At 46.5% G+C, this 18,707-nt stretch overlaps 11 protein-coding genes across 11 annotated transcripts in view; 7 read left to right on the forward strand and 4 right to left on the reverse strand.

Moving 5' to 3' along the window:
- The window catches only part of LOC117582865 (DNA repair protein Rad51 homolog), a 20,120-nt gene extending 1,482 nt beyond the window's left edge, over positions 1–18,638 (reverse strand). Inside the window, exons 1-4 of the mRNA XM_034270935.1 lie at positions 18,450–18,638; positions 17,825–18,381; positions 17,371–17,762; positions 9,490–9,495 (exon numbers count right to left, since the gene is read on the reverse strand). Coding sequence (XP_034126826.1) covers positions 17,378–17,762; positions 17,825–18,381; positions 18,450–18,536 — 1,029 coding nt within the window. The 5' untranslated portion in view covers positions 18,537–18,638 and the 3' untranslated portion in view covers positions 9,490–9,495; positions 17,371–17,377. The remainder of the gene's footprint in view (positions 1–9,489; positions 9,496–17,370; positions 17,763–17,824; positions 18,382–18,449) is intronic.
- Positions 51–1,590, reverse strand: LOC117582860 (zinc finger and SCAN domain-containing protein 12). The gene has a single exon (XM_034270930.1). It carries the CDS (start codon positions 1,474–1,476, stop codon positions 157–159), a length of 1,320 nt encoding a protein of 439 aa, XP_034126821.1. The 5' UTR covers positions 1,477–1,590; the 3' UTR covers positions 51–156.
- Positions 1,796–2,520, forward strand: LOC117582868 (sex-regulated protein janus-A). The gene is made up of 3 exons (XM_034270938.1): positions 1,796–2,015; positions 2,077–2,201; positions 2,271–2,520. Exons 1-3 carry the CDS (start codon positions 1,859–1,861, stop codon positions 2,361–2,363), a joined length of 375 nt encoding a protein of 124 aa, XP_034126829.1. The 5' UTR covers positions 1,796–1,858; the 3' UTR covers positions 2,364–2,520.
- Positions 2,443–3,150, forward strand: LOC117582869 (sex-regulated protein janus-B-like). The gene is made up of 4 exons (XM_034270939.1): positions 2,443–2,583; positions 2,644–2,799; positions 2,855–2,979; positions 3,042–3,150. Exons 1-4 carry the CDS (start codon positions 2,532–2,534, stop codon positions 3,135–3,137), a joined length of 429 nt encoding a protein of 142 aa, XP_034126830.1. The 5' UTR covers positions 2,443–2,531; the 3' UTR covers positions 3,138–3,150.
- Positions 3,284–4,766, forward strand: LOC117582863 (serendipity locus protein beta). The gene is made up of 2 exons (XM_034270932.1): positions 3,284–3,448; positions 3,517–4,766. The coding sequence occupies exons 1-2, from the start codon at positions 3,376–3,378 to the stop codon at positions 4,503–4,505; spliced, it is 1,062 nt and encodes a 353-aa protein (XP_034126823.1). The 5' UTR covers positions 3,284–3,375; the 3' UTR covers positions 4,506–4,766.
- Positions 4,828–6,733, forward strand: LOC117582858 (serendipity locus protein alpha). The gene is made up of 2 exons (XM_034270928.1): positions 4,828–4,963; positions 5,032–6,733. The coding sequence occupies exon 2, from the start codon at positions 5,071–5,073 to the stop codon at positions 6,709–6,711; it is 1,641 nt and encodes a 546-aa protein (XP_034126819.1). The 5' UTR covers positions 4,828–4,963; positions 5,032–5,070; the 3' UTR covers positions 6,712–6,733.
- LOC117582862 (serendipity locus protein delta) lies at positions 6,902–8,399 on the forward strand. Its single transcript, XM_034270931.1, has one exon. The coding sequence runs from the start codon at positions 7,033–7,035 to the stop codon at positions 8,281–8,283; it is 1,251 nt and encodes a 416-aa protein (XP_034126822.1). The 5' UTR covers positions 6,902–7,032; the 3' UTR covers positions 8,284–8,399.
- Positions 8,416–9,260, reverse strand: LOC117582870 (60S ribosomal protein L32). The gene is made up of 3 exons (XM_034270940.1): positions 9,231–9,260; positions 8,871–8,970; positions 8,416–8,805 (listed from the first exon to the last, which is right to left on the reverse strand). The coding sequence occupies exons 2-3, from the start codon at positions 8,961–8,963 to the stop codon at positions 8,494–8,496; spliced, it is 405 nt and encodes a 134-aa protein (XP_034126831.1). The 5' UTR covers positions 8,964–8,970; positions 9,231–9,260; the 3' UTR covers positions 8,416–8,493.
- Positions 9,501–11,324, forward strand: LOC117582864 (solute carrier family 25 member 51). The gene is made up of 3 exons (XM_034270933.1): positions 9,501–10,242; positions 10,300–10,429; positions 10,490–11,324. The coding sequence occupies exons 1-3, from the start codon at positions 9,680–9,682 to the stop codon at positions 10,826–10,828; spliced, it is 1,032 nt and encodes a 343-aa protein (XP_034126824.1). The 5' UTR covers positions 9,501–9,679; the 3' UTR covers positions 10,829–11,324.
- LOC117582866 (dual specificity protein phosphatase 18) lies at positions 11,286–14,073 on the reverse strand. The gene is made up of 2 exons (XM_034270936.1): positions 13,697–14,073; positions 11,286–12,026 (listed from the first exon to the last, which is right to left on the reverse strand). Exons 1-2 carry the CDS (start codon positions 13,795–13,797, stop codon positions 11,429–11,431), a joined length of 699 nt encoding a protein of 232 aa, XP_034126827.1. The 5' UTR covers positions 13,798–14,073; the 3' UTR covers positions 11,286–11,428.
- LOC117582859 (PC4 and SFRS1-interacting protein) lies at positions 14,850–16,640 on the forward strand. The gene is made up of 2 exons (XM_034270929.1): positions 14,850–15,628; positions 15,692–16,640. The coding sequence occupies exons 1-2, from the start codon at positions 14,933–14,935 to the stop codon at positions 16,448–16,450; spliced, it is 1,455 nt and encodes a 484-aa protein (XP_034126820.1). The 5' UTR covers positions 14,850–14,932; the 3' UTR covers positions 16,451–16,640.
- Positions 18,639–18,707: the final 69 nt, after the last annotated feature.

The following is an 18,707-nucleotide window of genomic DNA, read 5'->3' on the forward strand; positions in this document are numbered from 1 at the left end:
TGAAATGCATATAGATTTAATAAAAAAACACACATTACATGGATAGAAAATTTGATAGAATTAATTTTATTCGGATTTGAGCAGCCGCGGACTGCTCCTTCCCTTGCATTATTCTAATTTTAAGGCTCTTCTCCACATAACGAACTAAAATCTCTACTAAACAGCGGTGCAGTCGTCCCGTTCTACGTGGCTCGTGTAGTTCTGTTCATTGATAAAGGTGTGAGTGCATTTGGAGCAGTGAAAGCGCCTATGTCGGTTCGTGCCAGGAGTCTCGTGTTCCCGCAAATGTGTCTTCATGTTGTACATTTGAGAGAACCGCTTGTTGCACATGGGGCAGGCGAAGGGCTTGTCGCCGGTGTGGGAGCGCGTGTGGCGCTCCAAGTGGGCTTTCGTTCGGGTCTTGAAGCCGCACACCTTACACTCCAGTCGCTTCGTCTCGTTGTCGTGTATCATTTTGTGTTTGTACAGCGCCACCTTGTGGACAAAGCGCTTGGAGCACACCTCGCACTGGTAGGGCGTCTCTCCGGTGTGCCAGGCCATGTGATGCTTCAGTCGGAATTTGCGACTAAAGCGCTCCGGGCATTCGGGGCAGGCAAACTGTTTGACAGGCTCGTGGTTCTGCAGGTGACCAATGAAGCCGGAATACGATTGCAATGTCTTCCCGCACTGATCACAGACGTAACCCGGGAAGTGTTCGCGCTTTGTGTGGGCATTGTAGCCGCGCCGGCTGCCAAACTTCTCGGGGCAACTCGGACACTGAATATTTACTGTGTAGTCGCCGGAGCTGTCCTGGTCTTGCTCATCTTCGACATCCGAGTCGAGAAACTCGATTGTGTTATCCAGGTGGTCGTCAAATTCACTAATGGTCTCCTCCTTGAATAGTTCATCTCCGCCTGCCTCATCCTTCAGCTGCATTTCGCCCTCCTCCAAGGCTTCCTCATCATTTATAATTATTTCGTTTTCGATGTTTAGCTCCAGTTCGACCGACTGTAGCTCTTCATCCTCTTCGATAATCGCATCCTTCAGGATGAAGGAATGCCCTTCACCCTCTTCTTCTTCTGTTATTGTGCCTGCATCCTCGACTGTCTCTGTCTCGACTGTCACTGCTTCCAGCTCCAGGTACTCCTCCTCCTCACCGTCGCTCGCTTCACCATGGCCATCGAATTGGTCGATGTGCTCCACCTGGATGTCACTCTTCGACGACACCCTTCTGAGTGCCTTTGTGGTAAACGGACTGCTTATCAGTTCCAGAATCTCCGCACGCAGCTTCCTGGCGATTTGTACTGACTTGTGGTACCGCGTCAGCTTCTCACAGCATTTTTTACATATCGTGGACGTCTCATCGCTCAGCTCGTAGTTGGTGCCCTTTGTGCACTGTAGAACCAATTCACTGAGCAGAACTGGCGGGCGTCCTACTGTCTCAGTATGTATATTTTTTGAAACACGCACAGGAAACTGGCAAATGCAACAATTCATTTTGGCCGAATTCCAGTTCCAGAAGAGAAATATTTACAATTTACTCGGTATGCAGTGTGGCAGCGGATATGTCGATAAGACCCTCAAAAATATACCGTAAATAAAGCTAAAACTATGGGCTGCACGCTTTTGTTTTCTGTTGGTTTACTATTCAGTAGAACTATTTTTTGCATTTTATATAATTTTGTTTAATTTTGTAAATTTTGTATAATTTGAAGCTATTCTAAATTTTAAAAACAAATATACCGATTGTTGTCGGTATTTTCGTTAATTTTTCCAGCTGCCTATCGGGTGTATATCGGACAAAATGCTAAAATCAGCTGCTGCGGCACTACATGGAAAAAAATCTAATATCTTCCAAGGACTGCGACTGCTACACAAAATGTCAGAACAAGATCTTGCTGCTGTTCCTTCCGTGGACATTGACCCTACAGGCATATTTAAGTATATTCTGATCAAAGTAACCGGAAAGGAGACTACAGACGGTGTTGAGCCCAGCAAACTGATTGTTCGGGGCTATGGAGACTGCGAATGGCATGGTAAGTGGCATGGTTTCACACATTTCTAAATTTGTTTAATGTCGCTGCGTATTTATTGTAGCTGATATATATGAACGCACGCAGAAGATATGCAAGGGAGGGGCACTGGACACCGAATGCCTGGGCGGAGGACGAATCGAGCATAACCCCGAAAAGAAGTACATGAAAGTGTACGGACACTCCACGGTATGCATGCTGTAGATCAGTGTCGTTGGATGTTATGATTGCTATTTCGTTTATCTGTTACTTTTGCAGGGCTATGGCAGGGCGGATCACTCCGAGTCTAAACGAGTTCTACTAACCAAGTACAAGGACTACGAGATTGAAACTTCAGATGAAGGATACTAAAATAAACATGATCTAAGCAGGCGGGACCAACACTTCATTGACTTGTAACTTTCAAGGAAAGCCAGTCAGTCGATCAGTTGTTGGACAACTGTTCACATACCCCTCCTAAATTTCACATTTTGAATCCTCTCAAAATTAAAGTCTGTTTTTCCTTACAGTTGAATAAAAATGAATTATCTAAAGTACTTATCTCCGATTGGGCGGTGTGCCAAGCCACTCAGTGAGCATCAAAGTGAACTCTCGTTCTCGAGGTTTTGTTAATATTTTTCCCGAATTTCAGTACGAAGTTATACAAGTCCAGCTGCCAATCTATTAAAGGTGCCCAAAGTTGAGCTTGAAGATGGGAAAATGCTTTATTTGTTGATCATGGTTTACATGCATGGCGACACGAACAATGGCAAGACTGTTGTCCGCGGCTGGAACACAGATAGTCATGGTAAGACCGCTGATACCTGGCTTTAGTTTGGTTTCTCAGTTTGATTGCTTCGTAGATGGCATCTACGACAAGAATGTGAGAGCTATGGAGAAATTGGGACTGTGTACCAAGTGTCTTGGCGGCGGAGTTATTGATAACAACGAGGGTGCTAAGAAAATGAAAATTCATGGACGCTGTAAGGTAGGAATATTGCAAATGTTGACATGTCTTCAATATAAGCTCATAATTGTGTTTACCAATAGACCTTTGGAGCTGCTAACCATTACAAAACAAAGGATATTCTACTATCATCGTCCAAATACAAGGACTTCTCCATCACCGTGAAGAAAGAAAACTAGTTTATTTGAATTTTAAAAATATATTACATTCATTTGATAATAAAATACCAAAGTACTTGGAGTTATGTAGCTGGGAGCTCCCGGTTTTAAGTTTCGGTATATTTCTAAAGGTCAGACACCATATTTTACCGATAAGTCCGCGGTCACACTGCTGAGAAGTATTCACAACAAAAAAATACAAATTTTTCAAAATTAAACTTTTTTGCGAGCTGGCGTTGCTATAAAAAAGCTGTGCGAGATGAGCTCAACGCGTCCGCACTGCTTCGTTTGCGGCAAAATAAAGGCTGTGGGAGTACTCCAGCTAATCGAAGGCAAGACACGCGCAGACAGGAAACAAGTTTTGGAGGGAGGCTAATGGGTACGAAACATTTTTTTGCAGGATGCATTGTGCCAGGAACATTTAAGCCCATAAAGGATATATTAAAGTACTTTGAGAAAATAATCAACCAGCGCTTGGACCTAAAGCCGTCCTCTGTGGCGTGCAGAGACTGCCTGGAGTATTTGTTCAATTACGATCGGCTGGTGAGGAATCTCAGCCAGGTGCAGCGCCAAATTGCGGATGCTTTGCTCGAATGCCGCAAAAAGAAGACGGACCCCAAGCCATTGCCCAAGAAGGAGATTGCAAAAGCACGTGTGCAGGTGCCAGCATTTAAAATCATTCACAAAGAAGAGGTCGCGACGCCCGTGCAGCAGGAAACGACTTTATTCTGCGAACAGGCTACCGAAGAGTCCATTAAAGATGAACTGGAGTCAATGATCGAGGAGGATCCGGAGGAATTCCCCTTCACCGACAATGAGGAGAGCATGGAGTCGTCGGAGTCCGAGTTATTCGAAACTCTGGATGCCCCATGCCACATTTGCGGCGAACTATTTTCGAGCCAGGAAATCCTCGAGCGACACATCAAGACCGACAATTGTCAGAAAAATGAATACTCCACGTGTAGTGTGTGCGGCCTAAAGGTCAAAGATGACGAAGTGCTCGACCTGCACATGAACCTACACGAGGGCAAAACCGAACTGGATTGCCGCTACTGCTCCAAATCGTTCTCCCACAAGCGCAACGTGCTGCGGCACATGGAGGTGCACTGGGACAAGAAGAAGTACCAGTGCGACAAGTGCGGCGAGCGCTTCTCCCTGTCGTGGCTCATGTACAACCATCTGATGCGCCACGATGCGGAGGAGAACGCGCTCATTTGCGATGTGTGCCACCAGCAGTTCAAGACGAAGCGCACCTACAAGCACCATCTGCGCACCCACCAAACCGATCGTCCGCGCTATCCCTGCACCGAGTGCGAAAAGTCATTCGTGGACAAGTACACGTTGAAGGTGCACAAGCGAGTGCATTTGCCATTGGAGGCCACATCCTAACCGGCCGGCCAGTTGTGTGAGTTGGGGCTGGGCGGAAGTTTTTCCAGTGCTATTTAAGTAGAGTAATAATACTTATATACATAAAAAGTAAATGCAACCATTTAAGAAGAAAGAAATCAATAAGTTAAGTAAGCTAAAGAAAAAGAAACTTAGACGAGTAGCAGTAGCAGTTAATAGAATGAATAATAAGAGACACAAGCAAAGCCACCTGGAAGAGGATTTCCTCTGGCAGCACAATAAATTTCAAATCTTCAAAATGAATGAAGTAGCCCACAGATGAGAGCTGATAAGCTGCGGGCTTGAGCGCAGCACTTACAAAGAACGGATGGATGGGCTGGCAGGTACGACAGCGGATTTAAGCTGAAACTCGGATTGCGTGAACTCCGACGAAGAGGCAATAAAATTTGGCAGATGTTTGTCAATCCGAGCCTACCTAAATATTCCAAAAACTCGAAAAGGTTTGGCAATTAATCTGGCACTTACCTGACATTTTATGCACATATAAAACGTATCTCTTTGCTTGCAGTTCTCAGTCAAGAGCAGCAGCCATTACGGACCACACACGATGGAATCTTTGCTGCGACAATTGAGTATTTGCAACGAATTAATTGGTCAAGGTGCCGCCTGCACAGCGGGACACATTGACTGGCTGAATGAGTTCTGCGCGACATTCCTGGACTTTGCCAGTGAACTGAAAGCCCACCTGCCGGAAGTGGCACCCAAATGGGCAGCAGAAGGCGGCACCAATATAGATGTGGAGACGATCTTCCTATGCCTCACGCAGGTTGTCACTTGCATCACGCAGCTGGAGCGAACCATCAACATCGAAGGCGCCTACGGACACGAGGCAACGCCCATGACGCGACTGCACTTCCTGGACCGCATCGACTGGTGTGTGCGGCGCATCTATGTCTGCCTGTCACAGTTGGATCTACAGCAGGCAAATGGCCAAGCAAATAGCTTGGAGGATCACACATTTGTGGAGTTAATGGACCTGGCGCTGGATCATCTGGAGGCGTTCATGGAAACCCTCGCGAACACCACGCCCACGAATCTCCTCTGCATCGTGGAGAAAAATGAGCTGCAGCTGGGCAGCATTGTGAATCATATTGTAAGACATGCGCTGGCATTTGCCAATGTTGCACTCGAAGCGGACAAGAAGGCGCTGTCCGAACTGTGCGAGACATTGCTGAGTGAATGTGCCACCTTCCTCGAGGACTCCGGGGAGCTCAATCCGGGGCATCGTAAGCTGGAAGCGCTGTCCCTGGAGCGTGCCCTCTATGGCTTGGAAACGTATCTGAATGAGGCGCTGCTCCACCTGATCTTTGCGAGTCTTGTGGAGCTGGAAAACACGCCCATCAGGAAGCTGCGGCATGCCCCAGACTCCGAATTAACTGAGCAACTTGTCCACGATTTCGACACGAATATGGATCGCATTCAGCAGATCGGAGTGCTGGCCATAGCCTTCTCGCAGGACATCAAAACGAAGACAATTGTGCGCAGTTGCCTGGCCTCGTTGGAGTCGCTGGATGCATGCATTGTTCCAGCGTTGCAATCGTCGGCACAGCATCCACACCATGCTGACATACTGGAGCATCACCTCAACGAGGAGATGCTGATCTTTCGCAATCTCATACACGAAATCATCGACAGTCGTTCGCTGATCAGCAACTACCTGGACATGCTGGCGGAGAGCATACACATGGCGGTGAAGAGTCCACCCAGAGACCATTTGCTGATTGTACAAATGGGAAGTGTCCTGGAGGAGCATTTTCGCTTGCCTGTCAATCACTCGGAGCTCAGCGATGACGGCAAGCGGCTGCACAACGACTTTATGCTGATATTGAGCGAGTGTCTAGCTGTGGTCAGCCTCTCCACTCCTGTCGAACCCAAACGTATTGTCAAACGCTTGAAAATCTTGTACTCTGTGCTGGCCAAGCTGCGCGATGCCATAGATAAGAATAAGTATGCCCACGACGACTCCTCCTCCTCTGTACCTAATGGGAGCTCCAGGCGACAGTTCACCAATGCCACTCGCACCCTGCTGCGTAGCTGCAAGTCTAAATCCAAAAGGCAGCGCTCATTTGTCAGGCAAAGAAGGGATTACCTCGTGCCCAATCCTCAGAATTTTAGCATTTCAAATTCTATAAGCCATCAGGGTGATCTTATAAGTTTTCAGCTCACGGAAATTCTCAGAATAAACTGAACTCGAACTATAATAGCGATAAGTGATGCGTAAATAATTAAGTGATTAAAAAAAATTAAATAAATAAAAAATAAAATTTAATTTCCATACATGTTGCTGAACTCTTACGCAGCATGTTGCAACAGCATGCGTATTCGGCATCTTGGTTTTTCCAGTGCCCGGTCACACTGAAACATTAATTATTTTTGTGGTATTTTTGCGCATTTTTCGTGCGTGGCGTGGTTCCGATATTCCGACTCTATTGAAACTATACACAATTTCGCTCACCTCAATTGAAAGGAAAGGGATTGTCAGCTAAATAACTGATTAAAGCGGCCAAAAATGGATACGTGCTTCTTTTGCGGCGCCGTGGACGCGGAGGAACCCACCAGCGTCAGCTATGAGAAGCTCACGGCCAAAGTGCCGTCATCACAAAAGACGATTTCGGTGGTGCTCAACCATCTTGCCAACTGCATAAACACAAGCCTCAAGCTGGAGGTAAACTCAAAACTTTGCCCTCGGTGTTTCAATGAGCTGGCTGATTACGATACCATAATGGTAAATCTAATGACCACACAGAAGCGATTAACGAACCAATTGAAGGCAGCACTAAAGTCCGAGTATGACAGTCCAGAGCACGCGGGGGATTTGTTTGTCGAAGAAGCGCCAATGGAGGAGATCAACGACGACGGCGACGCTGAGGCCGATGCATTGTTTGTGGAACTTGTCAAGGAAGAAGATGATTCGGATACAGAAATTAAGGAGGAGTACGAAGATGAGGACTTCATTTGCGAAGTCGAAGTGGGCGAGTCGGATGGCATGCATGTAAAATCCGAACAAGATGATAAGGCGCCCAGGAAGCGCACCAAGCAGGAGTGCAGCCACTGTGGCAAAGTGTACAATTCGTGGTACCAAATGCAGAAGCATATCAATGAAGATCACTCGACCACGCAGAATCACATCTGCCCCATATGCGGCGTGATACGTCGCGACGAGGAATACCTCGAGTTGCACATGAACCTGCACGAGGGCAAGACCGAGAAGCAATGCCGCTATTGCCCAAAGAGCTTCTCCAGGCCCGTCAACACGCTGCGACACATGCGCATGCACTGGGACAAGAAGAAGTATCAGTGTGAGAAGTGCGGGCTGCGCTTCTCGCAGGACAATTTGCTGTACAACCATCGGCTACGCCACGAAGCCGAGGAAAATCCCATTATCTGCAGCATTTGCAATGTCTCCTTCAAGTCGCGCAAGACATTCAACCATCACACGCTCATACACAAGGAGAACAGACCCCGTCACTATTGCTCTGTTTGCCCCAAGTCCTTCACCGAACGCTATACCCTCAAAATGCACATGAAGACCCACGACGCCGATGTTGTCTATGGTGTCAGGGAGGATGCTCCTTCCGATGACCAACAAGTGGTGGAGGAGCTGCACGTGGATGTGGATGAATCGGAGCAGGCGGTGACCGTCATCATGTCGGACAATGACGAGAACAGTGGCATGTGTTTGATCTGCAACATTAACTTTGAAAACAAAAAGGAGCTCGAGCATCACTTGCAATTCGATCACGATGTCGTTCTAAAATAGACTTTTCATTTTTACTTTACTTTACTCTAGAAATATTCCCCCTTACCCACTTCATGTTTAATTCATCATATACTTAACTGATAACGAAATAAAAACAATGTTTTTAAAGCGGCAAATAATTACAGCTTTTGCTTTTCACTTTTAACGTTTCAAATTGTGTATTCCGATCACGTTACAATAAACTCGACAAAGAGCATTCCAATCTTAAGGTTACTCGTTCTCTTGAGAACGCAGACGTCCATTGGGATTCGTCAGACGGATCGACAGCTGCTTGGCGCGCTCGACGATTTCCTTGCGCTTCTTTGAGGAGACGGCGTGAGCGATCTCACCGCAGTAGATGCGGTTCTGCATGAGCAGAACCTCCAGCTCTCGCACATTGTGCACCAGGAATTTCTTGAAGCCAGTGGGCAGCATATGACGGGTGCGCTTGTTGGAGCCATAACCGATGTTGGGCATCAGGTACTGGCCCTTGAAGCGACGACGTACTCTGTTGTCAATACCTTTAGGCTTGCGCCATTTGTGCTGCAAACAATAAAGACCATGATTAGGCATACAGCAGCATACCACATTCAATTCCATTTACTTACCGACAACTTGGCATAACGATCCGACTGGTGGCGGATGAAGTGCTTGGTGCGCTTCTTGATGATCTTGGGCCGGTACGCTGGGCGAATCGTCATTTTGGAGCTGCAATTTTATAAATAAGACAACTCATCAGTATATTGAATACATATTGGTAGATTGCGATTTGTATTTATTTTTCCGTCCTCCACCGAGAAAATGTCAACAAAGTTTGATTGAGATTTTCTTGAGGAAACCGTGGAAACTCAAATTTAATTACAGCGCCAGTGTCTATTTTCACTGTTTTTGCATTTATTTATCGTGTAAATAGACAGCATGTTGCTCGGATGCTTAAGAAATATTCAGATTTAATAGGAAAAACGAACCGCTAATTGTAAAGAGCACGTCAAAAAGAGAGAAAAGGGATGTGAAGTTGGCCGCACTAGATTTTGACAGTTCGCCCAGAGCTGGCTAGTTTGGTTATCGATAGTGCTAAACAATAATTTAGTTTAGCAAATTCTGGCAAGGTGATGCATCTGTTTAAATGCTGCACTACGATTCATATTAAAACTATATTTTTTAAAATTATTTGAATAGCGGTAGAGCTAATTTTGTATCTTGATGTTCGTATCGATGTATCGCCACGATATGCTCCGTCTGCATCGATAGCACGCTACTCGTAATACCGTGGTTCGGTTCTTTATTATATAATTTAAATATAATTTAAACAAATCACAAGCCGAGTGTCTGAGCGTGGAGTTACCGTCGTGAACAATGGTAACGAGGTGACAATTGCACACATTTTCGCACTAGCCACTACAGCTACAGTAGCAACATGAGAGACGATGATGACACCGCGGCACAGAATGCACACGCAACAACAACAACAACAACAACAACAACAGCAACAAGAACCTCACCACCCACCAAAGGGCCAAAGTTGGGTGTATCGCGGTCTCGCCATGCGAGCATCTTCACGGAACGCTTCTTTGGCTCCTTCCAGTGGGAGGAGTTCGCCTGCGGATGCGGAGCAGCAGGTGTCAACATTTCCGCCACATATCCCATCTACAAAATGATCTTTCGGCAAATGCTTCATGGCGTGCCCATCACATCCGCCTTCGCACAGTTGCGGCATGAGGGGTTGAGCTTTCTGTACCGCGGCATGTTGCCGCCACTGGCACAGAAAACGATATCGTTGTCCATAATGTTTGGTGTGTTCGATGGCACGCGGAGATATCTGGTGGAAGACTATCGCCTGAATGACTACGGGGCCAAGGTGATTGCCGGCGTAGTGGCGGGTAGTGCCGAATCCATACTGCTACCCTTTGAACGCGTGCAAACGCTGCTGGCTGACTCCAAGTTCCATCAACATTTCTCCAATACCTCAAATGCGTTCAGGTGAGTGTCCCCCCGTAATACTTGTAATTCAGGTTAATCAGCTCGAACCATTTTCAGATATGTGGTGGCCCATCATGGATACCGGGAGCTCTATAGGGGCATAGAGCCAGTATTTTGGCGCAACGGACTGTCCAATGCATTCTTCTTTGTGCTCAGGGAGGAGGCCAGCGCGCGGTTACCCAAAAGGGCAAGTATTTACTTACTCATTTGACGTGTCCCAGCACTGACTGTTGTCCTTTCCCTTTAGAAATCGGTGTCCAGCAGAACAGCACAGGAATTCATTGCAGGCGCCGTCATAGGTGCCAGCATTAGCACAATATTCTATCCCCTCAATGTGATCAAAGTGTCGCTGCAGAGTGAAATGGGCCATCGGTCGGAGGGCAGTTGGCAGGCATGCAAAAGAATTTATCGCGAACGCGACAGCCGCATTGGGAATTTCTATCGCGGCTGTGCCTTCAATACGGGACGTTCCTTCATCAGTTGGGGCATCATGAACACGGCCTACGAGAACCTGAAAAAGCTGATGCACGAGCAACCGCAAATGCCACAAATACCGCACACAGCTCCGATATCAACAAGCAAGTGATGGAGGAGGAGGATTAGCAGGCCAAACGAGAGGTTGCAGGCGGTTGCATTATGTATTAGGTTGCATCTAGACCAAAGCTAAATGTACACACAGAAAGTTCTGTTGATTTCTGCCTTTTAGCTAGGAAATTTTTGTTTTCGTTTTAAGTCTGAGATTTAGATAAATTATTGTACATACAACAAAACACCACAACTACTACTATATCCTATAAGGGACACTCTCCTCTATCACACACACACACACACACGGACGGCCAAAGTTTTGTGTGGCTTTTGTGAGCATTTAAATGAACCCCCCAACCCCGAACCTACTGCAAGTTTAAAGTTTAATTAGTTAACGATAATTTGTATATACTAATAGAATCCAGTTGAATATATATATTTAAAATTAAATTGTGTTTGCTAGTGACGTTTGTGATTCATTGAAATTACTAAACTAAAAACAATTACTCTGTGAATTGAATGTTCTTAAATAAAAGTGTATTTGTAATTAGTTATGAGAGTGTATAGTTTCAGCATTAATATATACTCTAGGTTCTACATTTAAACTAATTTCTAATCATAATTATCACACATAACGAAATATCTCTTAAGTCGCCGCCTAACGCTTCCTCAGCGAGCTGCGATAGCGCTGATAAAAGTCCTCCATGGCTCTGTACTGTGGCTCCAGTATGTCGGGAATTTCCTTGTCCAATGAGGCAAAGTAAACCATTGCCACGGAGCTGCTGCCCCGCAGCTGCTGCTCATAGCGCCGCAGCTGCTGAAAGAAGCCCGAATTGGGACGAACCTGCGGCCGTATGGACTGCACGTGGTTGTAGGCTTCGCGCAGACTCATGCCCGCATGCTTCATCAGATAGGCCAGGCAGAGCGAAGCCGAGCGACTGACACCCGCCACGCAGTGGATCAGCGTGCAGCCCCCGTTCAGGCGCACCTCCTCGATGAGGTCGGCCACCTCATCGAAATGCTTGGCCAGGTCACACTCCGAACGGTCCTGGGCACTCACACGCAAATACAGTGGATTCATTACGCTCGAGAGGGGCGTGTCCGGCAGCTCAGGTGCCACATTGATGACGCAGCTCACGCCCAGCTTGTCCATGTAGGCGGGCACCACAGCCGCAGCGCCGCACAGGACGAGCGAGGGAGTTAGCCGCGACACTCCTGGATAGGGTGTGCTGTTGTCCTCCACCTGTGCCAGCGAACTGCAAACGAAACAACAAAACAAAACCATTATTAATGTGGGTAAACAAACTCATAAAAGCGAAATGTTTTTAACAAAGGAGAATCGAGGAATTTGGCCAAATGCAAAAACATCGCATAAACAAATGGAAGAAGGTAATATCTATCCCACATCTATATCTATTTGCGTATTACTCTGAGGCATCCCGGGCTGCGTAATTTTTGTGAATGGGCGGTGTGTGTCCCTACGTCATTGTTTTTAGCTCTGCAAAACAATAATCATTTGCTAAGCATCTGTATAAATATTTATGTATTCCACCTACACTGGTATACCGCTCGAATATTGTTTATAATTAGTTTGCGTGGAGTGTATATGAAAATAGATTCAAGATATTTTGGCGAATGCTTAAACAAAGATCATCGAAGATCAGTCATCAGCAGAGAGGGCACTGGGGACATCTCTATAATTGAAATATAAAGCCACACCAATCCAATCCTCTCCCTCCTTGGCTGTCAGCAAATATCAAAATGGAAGGGAAGGTGTGGTGTTGGCACCTTCCCGCGGCTCTGTCATCGCCCTCCAAAGAGCTGCCTGCCCACTGAGGAATGCATGGATGTAAAAATCAAAAAGACTGTGCACTTATTTTTAAATCCCACCAAAATATATGCCCTTCCAACCAGCAAGAGTCCCATGCTTGTGGCTGCTTGCCGTGCAGCCTCAGACCCACTCAGTGTCCGAATTTCAGCGCAGAGTATGTCCAGTGTGTGTCTGATTTTTCGGTTTATTATAGGTACGCGTTCTGAGTATGTTTACGGCGACTTCTCGTCGTCATTAAATAATAATCACAAATTCCGCTGGCAAGCGGCCAATATTAATCATCGGTCACTTTCACTAGAGCAAACCACTGGCATCGTCGAGAATGTTTTTGTCGATTTGAAAATAAAGCGAAATTCAAATATTTCGCACCGCCCAATGATTTTGTGCAAAAATAACCATTTAATTTGCATTATTTATGTATCTGTTTCTATATAAAGAAAGAATTCCTTTTGGCTTTCCTAATCTTATGAGAATTGTGCAAAAACTAGGCTAATCCTAGGTCCTATCTGCTGTAACTGTTCTGGCAGCCCCTCTATAGGGGCTACAGTCTGGGCTCGCTACTCGTCATATTTTACCTCTGGGGGGGGGGCAAACATTTTGCTTTGTGTTCGTTCTACATCGATTGCCAAAAATAATGAGCATTGCGACATAGAGGTCTAAATGTTCATTTTAGCAATTATGGTGGCCCTGAATTCAATTGTGAGAGTCAGGGACTTTTGATTGACAAATAATGCCAAGAATGCGACAACTAATAGATACTTTCATCTAATTAAAATATAAATAAAATAAAGTTCATTCTTCGCTATGATTTTTCTTGTAAATAGGACAACGGCAGCAAGCTAAAGGCAATGTGCAACATGTGGTGTATGTATATGTATGTAAAATTCCTGCATCTACACTGCTTGAAATTACACTGCTTACCGTTACATTTACTGCACAGCAAGCGGTGCATGCCCTGAGTCCCACAACAAGCAACGTTTTGCGGGTTTGGTTTTGGCGTGACATAAGCGCGACCTTGACTGGCGTAGTACCATTAAACGTAAGCTTAAATTACATATATACAAATGTATTCGTATAGCTACAACTATGACTCACTTTTTGACATTTTCGCTCTCAATATTCTCTTTGGCGAAAGAGACCTTCTGGAGCACACTGTTGCTGGCAGGAACGAGCGGGGCAATTATTACCTCTTGCATGGCTGTGTTTGTGTGTGTTTTGCTGTTGCCAACAAAATTTCACGCCACTTAATAAAAAATTGTGCGCTCCGCAATTAACGAATTCCACAGATTCCAGGCCAGGCCGAATGTGAAAACTATTTTTCGCGCTGCTACTCTGCTCTCGGCTCTCGTGATTCGGTAAACAAATGAAAGTTCGGTGGAAATTCCGACGGGAAATTATTCTTTTATGTTGGACCACAGTTGGTGATTCGCTCGCAGCGCAGACACGACTGAGCACTGGCCACAACAAAATGTTTTTGTTTTTTAAATAAACCAGCGCATAGGTGCGTAAAGGTGATGTTTGTGTGGGTGGAAATGGTAAATTGGCGCCTGCCAACAAACCTTTCACCTGTGGGAACGCTGCCAAAGCTTAAATGTGATTGTTTGTAAGTCAACTTGGGAAATAATACTTTAAATTGACTAAGTATTGTGGCAATGAATATATCACGATTATAGTACACAATACGTTTTTGAAAGAAAACGTGTTTGCACAAACTTGGCTAGCAGATTTAAAACTCGATAGTCACTATAAGAATCGACCATGTTTGGCCTGATTACACTAGAAGTTTTTTATGGTGCTTCACGTGGGTTAAGGTGAACTCAGTTCGTTTGCAGTTAGGTTTGCAGGTGTTAGCTGCCACAGCAGACGAGACGCGGGTGATATATATACTTTTCTGGATATTTTAAAGACGGCATGGATTTCAAGCAACAGCCATAAGTTCCTATTTTATTTTATGATCTGTCTCAATCTATATACTATATGGTTAGTGCGCCGGGTTTATTTGCGGTATATCCATGTGTATTTAGTTTTAAACTAAATTTGTAAACATTCAACTAAAAAGAAGTCGTGAAATCTAGCCAGTCTTGTGGAGATTTTATTGATACATCGTATAAAACTAGTAAACCTGTAATATCTAATCGAACAACAAATCGAGGACAATTATTTAACATGTACCGTATATTATGGTATATGTTTCAAATGAGAAGGCATATTTTGGTACACTTTTGAAGGCAGTGCGGTATATTCTATCGATAATTCCGCGGTCACACTGGTCACAGTACAAGACGCCAATTTTTGCTTACAAATTCTAATTTTGACAAGTTTTCCTTGAAAATGGGTAAAGAAAAGAGCGGAAAATCGTTCAGCATTGGAGATCTGGTGTTCGCCAAGGTAAAGGGCTATCCAGCATGGCCGGCCAAGATCACAAAGTATATCAACAAAAAGTACAATGTTTACTTTTACGGCACGGGAGAGACCGCCAATATAAAAATAGAGGATCTCTTTCCCTACGTGGGCAACAAGGAGAAGTTCGCCACCGACAAGAACATGAAGCGGGCCAAGTTTAGCGAGGCCATTGATCAAATTGAGAGCGCCCTCAAGGGAGAGGATTCGGCCCCAATCGATTTATCAAGCGCCGAAAATGGCGGGGCCGAAGAGCAGACCGCAGCCCCCGCAACGCCCGCCCAGTCCAAGAACGCAGCACAAATGGAAGCTTCGCCAACTGTGGAGGCGCCCGATACTCCAGCTGCAGATGCACCGGTCGCCGAGAACACCAACACCCAGAAGAAAGCCGCTGGCGCACGCAGGTCAAAGGCAGCCCCGAAGCATGTGGACGGCGACTCTGAGGAGGCTGGCACTGATTCCGCTGACGGACCCCCGCCGCAAAAGCGGCGCGTGCCACCGGAAGGCATAGCGGCGGCAGCCACCCCGCCCGCAGCAGCCAACGCCAACATAGGCAAGAAGTCAGTGAAGAAGTCGAAGCCAACCGCCGCCGTGACACCCATACAGAAGCGATCGCGCCCAGCAAATGTAAGTTGTAGGCCGCCAAAAATCACACAACAGAGAGTTAAAATTTGTTTTCCCCCCACACAGAACAAAGAGAATGACCTGTTGATGGTCTACATGCCGACAGCCAGGTGCCTGGGCATCGACATCAACTACAACAAGCCGGAGAGATTTGAGAACGCTGCCGCGGAGGAGTCGTGGATCGAGAAGTCGCGCAGGGAGGCCAAAGATCTGAAGCTGAAGCTGGAGTCGGGTCAGCTCGATCCCGACACGATGCCCGGTCGCATCATCATTGAGCCGTCGCGCAATGAGATACCCAAGCAGGAGGCCGCACGTTTCATTGAGGAGATCATCGAGCACGAGGACGCTTTGTTCATGGAGCGCGACTTTATACAGATTTCGCAGCAGCTGCGCGAGTGCCTGGGCCTGCGGCGCGCCAATGTGGGCAAGTGTCTGGAGCTGCTCGATCAGTTCAAGGAGATCGAGCTGACCAAGCTGATGCTGCTGCGCAATCCCGAGTGCGTGGACATAATGCGACGACTGCGCAGATATGTTGGCAATCTGGAGCTCTGGAAGATGGACGAATCTGACGAGATTGAGTTCAAGGAGAAGGCCAAGATTATACGCAAGGTGTCCACCAGCATCTACGAGGGCTTCAAGAAATTATTCAACTCAACCTCCGAGGAGGACAACTTCTGGATCGAGTTCTGCGAGAAGGTCAAGATCTACAAGAGCTACACAAAAAACGTGCACGAGAACATTCGCATCTCGCTGAACGAGCGCGGCTACGGCAGTCTCGTGCAGGCCAAGCAAGGCAACAGCGCAGCAAACGCTAAAAAGGAATAAACAAAATACAGTATAATGTTTTAAGCGTCAGTTACTAATCCAACGATACGATATAAGCCACCCCCTTCGCGCCCTTTGGCAATACCACAAACAATGTGTGGGCCTGTGTGTATTGGCACACTTATTGAAGTTTCTTTTTAGTTACTCCTAAGCATAGAACCACCAGCACAATTGAGCCCTCAGCTCAAGAGCAAACTGAACCTAACAACAGTCCTAGATCCTTACGATTTGCAAAGTTCTAATTGCATAATCGATCGGACTTAAGCATAACAAAACAGATGACACATGTATGTATATCTGATTACTTATTTCGCCTTCATAATCGACGAGTCTGTTGGAACACCCCTCTGATCCTTATTACTTCTATTTACTATGTGTGTAGAAACATTTGATCAACAATGAATAAAGCTATAGATGATAAATTACTCGAATAAACAATGTATTTATGGTTATCCACGTGTGAGCGCCATCCAGTGACACGTGTTGACGCGCGCCTAATGCTTCAAGCTGCGTCTTGGCTTGGGTACAGTCTGCACTTTTGCAGACTTTGGACTTTGGCTTGCAATTCTTCTTCCTCTATCCCCCTCCTCATCTTGTGATTGTGGCGGGAACAGTGGCTTCAATCAGAGATTGTGTTGCCAGTCACATTCCTTCGCTAATTGGGCTCCTGTTTCAGAATCAATCTTCATGTTTTGACGTGCATGCAACTACAGTGGAACCGCCAATAAGTGATCTATGACACAAGAAACATTTCAGCGTAATGAAACAGGCATAATGCCTGTTCCCATAATTCACCAAGTTGTGTCCGAAAAATAAAACGAAATCTACTACGCAATTCCTTATTTAAATACATAAAATAAATTATACCCGCACGCTCACGTTTATGTACACATAAATCTATAGTTAGTTAGTTATACTTATAGTTAATCAATTCGCATCCTTGGCATCGCCTATGCCGTCTGGCAGAATCGCAAACATGCCCTCAGACTCTGGCAAACAAGGAGAATCGTAGACCTTGCAGATGCGCGTGTCCCCCTTGCCCTTTCGCAGATACAGCCGCGTGGTGGAAGCATGTGCCAGAATGTGCCCGCCCACGGGCTTCTTGGCATCAGCGACAAACATGCCACCGCCGCCGTCCAGCACGGCCGTCACTTGGTTGGTGATGACCACAGCCACGCCAAACTCATCGGCCAAGCGCTGCAGCAGGCGCACGCACAGCCCCAAATGATTCTGACGGGCGGCCAGTTCGCCGCGGCCAGTGTAGTCCGAGCGGTACAGGGCCATGATGCTGTCGACAATAACCAAGGAGTATCTGCAATGGGAATAATAGGGGAGTTAGTGGAGTCTGTGAGGAAGGATTCCACATGGACATACCTCGTGTCGAACAACATGCCCGCAGCCATTTGGATCAGCTTCGTTTGCTGATCTGTGTTGTAGGCCCGTGCACAGGCGACGTTGTCCAGGACTCCAGTTTCATTCAGACCAAACCTCTGGGCAATGGCCGCCAGGCGTTCCGGTCGGAAAGTGCTTTCGGTGTCTATGTAGAGGCATTTGCCCTCGCCACCCTTCTGGCTAATGGGCAGCTGGCAGGTGACTGCCAGCGTGTGGCAGATCTGCGTCTTGCCGCAGCGGAACTCGCCAAAGATCTCCGTTATGGAGCCCGTCTCGATGCCACCGCCCAGCAGTTTGTCCAGCTCCTTGGAGCCAGTCGTCAGCATAACGACATCCGCGCGCATCTGGTGGAATGTGCGGGCGCTGAGGAAGCCAATTGGCACCAGCTTGGTGGCCGCGGCAATGATTTGATCCACCTTGGAGCCACCAAGGCCGGGTATGGCCAGCAGAAACTTGCGCGTCGCATTGGCCACAGAATCCACTGTGTGCAGGCTGGCCATTTGCAGCAGCTTTATGTCCTTGGCAGTAATATTGCCGCCCTGAATATGTACAGACAGGTTTTGTGTGTTTGTTGGCGCAACTAGATCCACGATCGACAGCAACTTACAATTAATTTGTTTATATTCAGTGGGCCACTCTCTTCCTCCTCCTCCACTGAATTGGTTAGTGCGTCCATTCTACCTTCAGCCGACATAGTTGACCGACAATCAGGTGTAGACGTTTTATTTTATTCGGTTTTCTTTTAATTTTCAACTTGCGAATTTCATCAAAACAACGCGCGGCCGCGGACTTATCGAAAACATGTGTCGGCTGACCCCCAGAAATATACCATTTCTCATGTTCAGAATATACCACAAATATACCT

The sequence above is a fragment of the Drosophila guanche genome, unplaced genomic scaffold (assembly GCF_900245975.1).
Source record: "Drosophila guanche unplaced genomic scaffold, DGUA_6, whole genome shotgun sequence".
Taxonomy (NCBI): domain Eukaryota; kingdom Metazoa; phylum Arthropoda; class Insecta; order Diptera; family Drosophilidae; genus Drosophila; species Drosophila guanche.

Excerpts from the sequence above, each read along its gene's own strand:
- LOC117582866 (XM_034270936.1), bottom strand. The coding sequence starts at position 13,797 with ATGCAAGAGGTAATAATTGCCCCGCTCGTTCCTGCCAGCAACAGTGTG. Across the intron at positions 12,027-13,696 it reads GAGAGCGAAAATGTCAAAAA|TTCGCTGGCACAGGTGGAGG; the intron begins GTGAGTCATAGT and ends TTTCGTTTGCAG.
- LOC117582859 (XM_034270929.1), top strand. The coding sequence starts at position 14,933 with ATGGGTAAAGAAAAGAGCGGAAAATCGTTCAGCATTGGAGATCTGGTG. Across the intron at positions 15,629-15,691 it reads AGCGATCGCGCCCAGCAAAT|AACAAAGAGAATGACCTGTT; the intron begins GTAAGTTGTAGG and ends CCCCCCACACAG.
- LOC117582868 (XM_034270938.1), top strand. The coding sequence starts at position 1,859 with ATGTCAGAACAAGATCTTGCTGCTGTTCCTTCCGTGGACATTGACCCT. Across the intron at positions 2,016-2,076 it reads TGGAGACTGCGAATGGCATG|CTGATATATATGAACGCACG; the intron begins GTAAGTGGCATG and ends TATTTATTGTAG. Across the intron at positions 2,202-2,270 it reads AAGTGTACGGACACTCCACG|GGCTATGGCAGGGCGGATCA; the intron begins GTATGCATGCTG and ends TTACTTTTGCAG.
- LOC117582869 (XM_034270939.1), top strand. The coding sequence starts at position 2,532 with ATGAATTATCTAAAGTACTTATCTCCGATTGGGCGGTGTGCCAAGCCA. Across the intron at positions 2,584-2,643 it reads GCGGTGTGCCAAGCCACTCA|TACGAAGTTATACAAGTCCA; the intron begins GTGAGCATCAAA and ends CCCGAATTTCAG. Across the intron at positions 2,800-2,854 it reads CTGGAACACAGATAGTCATG|ATGGCATCTACGACAAGAAT; the intron begins GTAAGACCGCTG and ends ATTGCTTCGTAG.
- LOC117582858 (XM_034270928.1), top strand. The coding sequence starts at position 5,071 with ATGGAATCTTTGCTGCGACAATTGAGTATTTGCAACGAATTAATTGGT.
- LOC117582860 (XM_034270930.1), bottom strand. The coding sequence starts at position 1,476 with ATGAATTGTTGCATTTGCCAGTTTCCTGTGCGTGTTTCAAAAAATATA.
- LOC117582862 (XM_034270931.1), top strand. The coding sequence starts at position 7,033 with ATGGATACGTGCTTCTTTTGCGGCGCCGTGGACGCGGAGGAACCCACC.
- LOC117582864 (XM_034270933.1), top strand. The coding sequence starts at position 9,680 with ATGAGAGACGATGATGACACCGCGGCACAGAATGCACACGCAACAACA. Across the intron at positions 10,243-10,299 it reads AATACCTCAAATGCGTTCAG|ATATGTGGTGGCCCATCATG; the intron begins GTGAGTGTCCCC and ends AACCATTTTCAG. Across the intron at positions 10,430-10,489 it reads GCGCGCGGTTACCCAAAAGG|AAATCGGTGTCCAGCAGAAC; the intron begins GCAAGTATTTAC and ends CTTTCCCTTTAG.
- LOC117582863 (XM_034270932.1), top strand. The coding sequence starts at position 3,376 with ATGAGCTCAACGCGTCCGCACTGCTTCGTTTGCGGCAAAATAAAGGCT. Across the intron at positions 3,449-3,516 it reads AGTACTCCAGCTAATCGAAG|GATGCATTGTGCCAGGAACA; the intron begins GCAAGACACGCG and ends ATTTTTTTGCAG.
- LOC117582870 (XM_034270940.1), bottom strand. The coding sequence starts at position 8,963 with ATGACGATTCGCCCAGCGTACCGGCCCAAGATCATCAAGAAGCGCACC. Across the intron at positions 8,806-8,870 it reads ATCGTTATGCCAAGTTGTCG|CACAAATGGCGCAAGCCTAA; the intron begins GTAAGTAAATGG and ends TATTGTTTGCAG.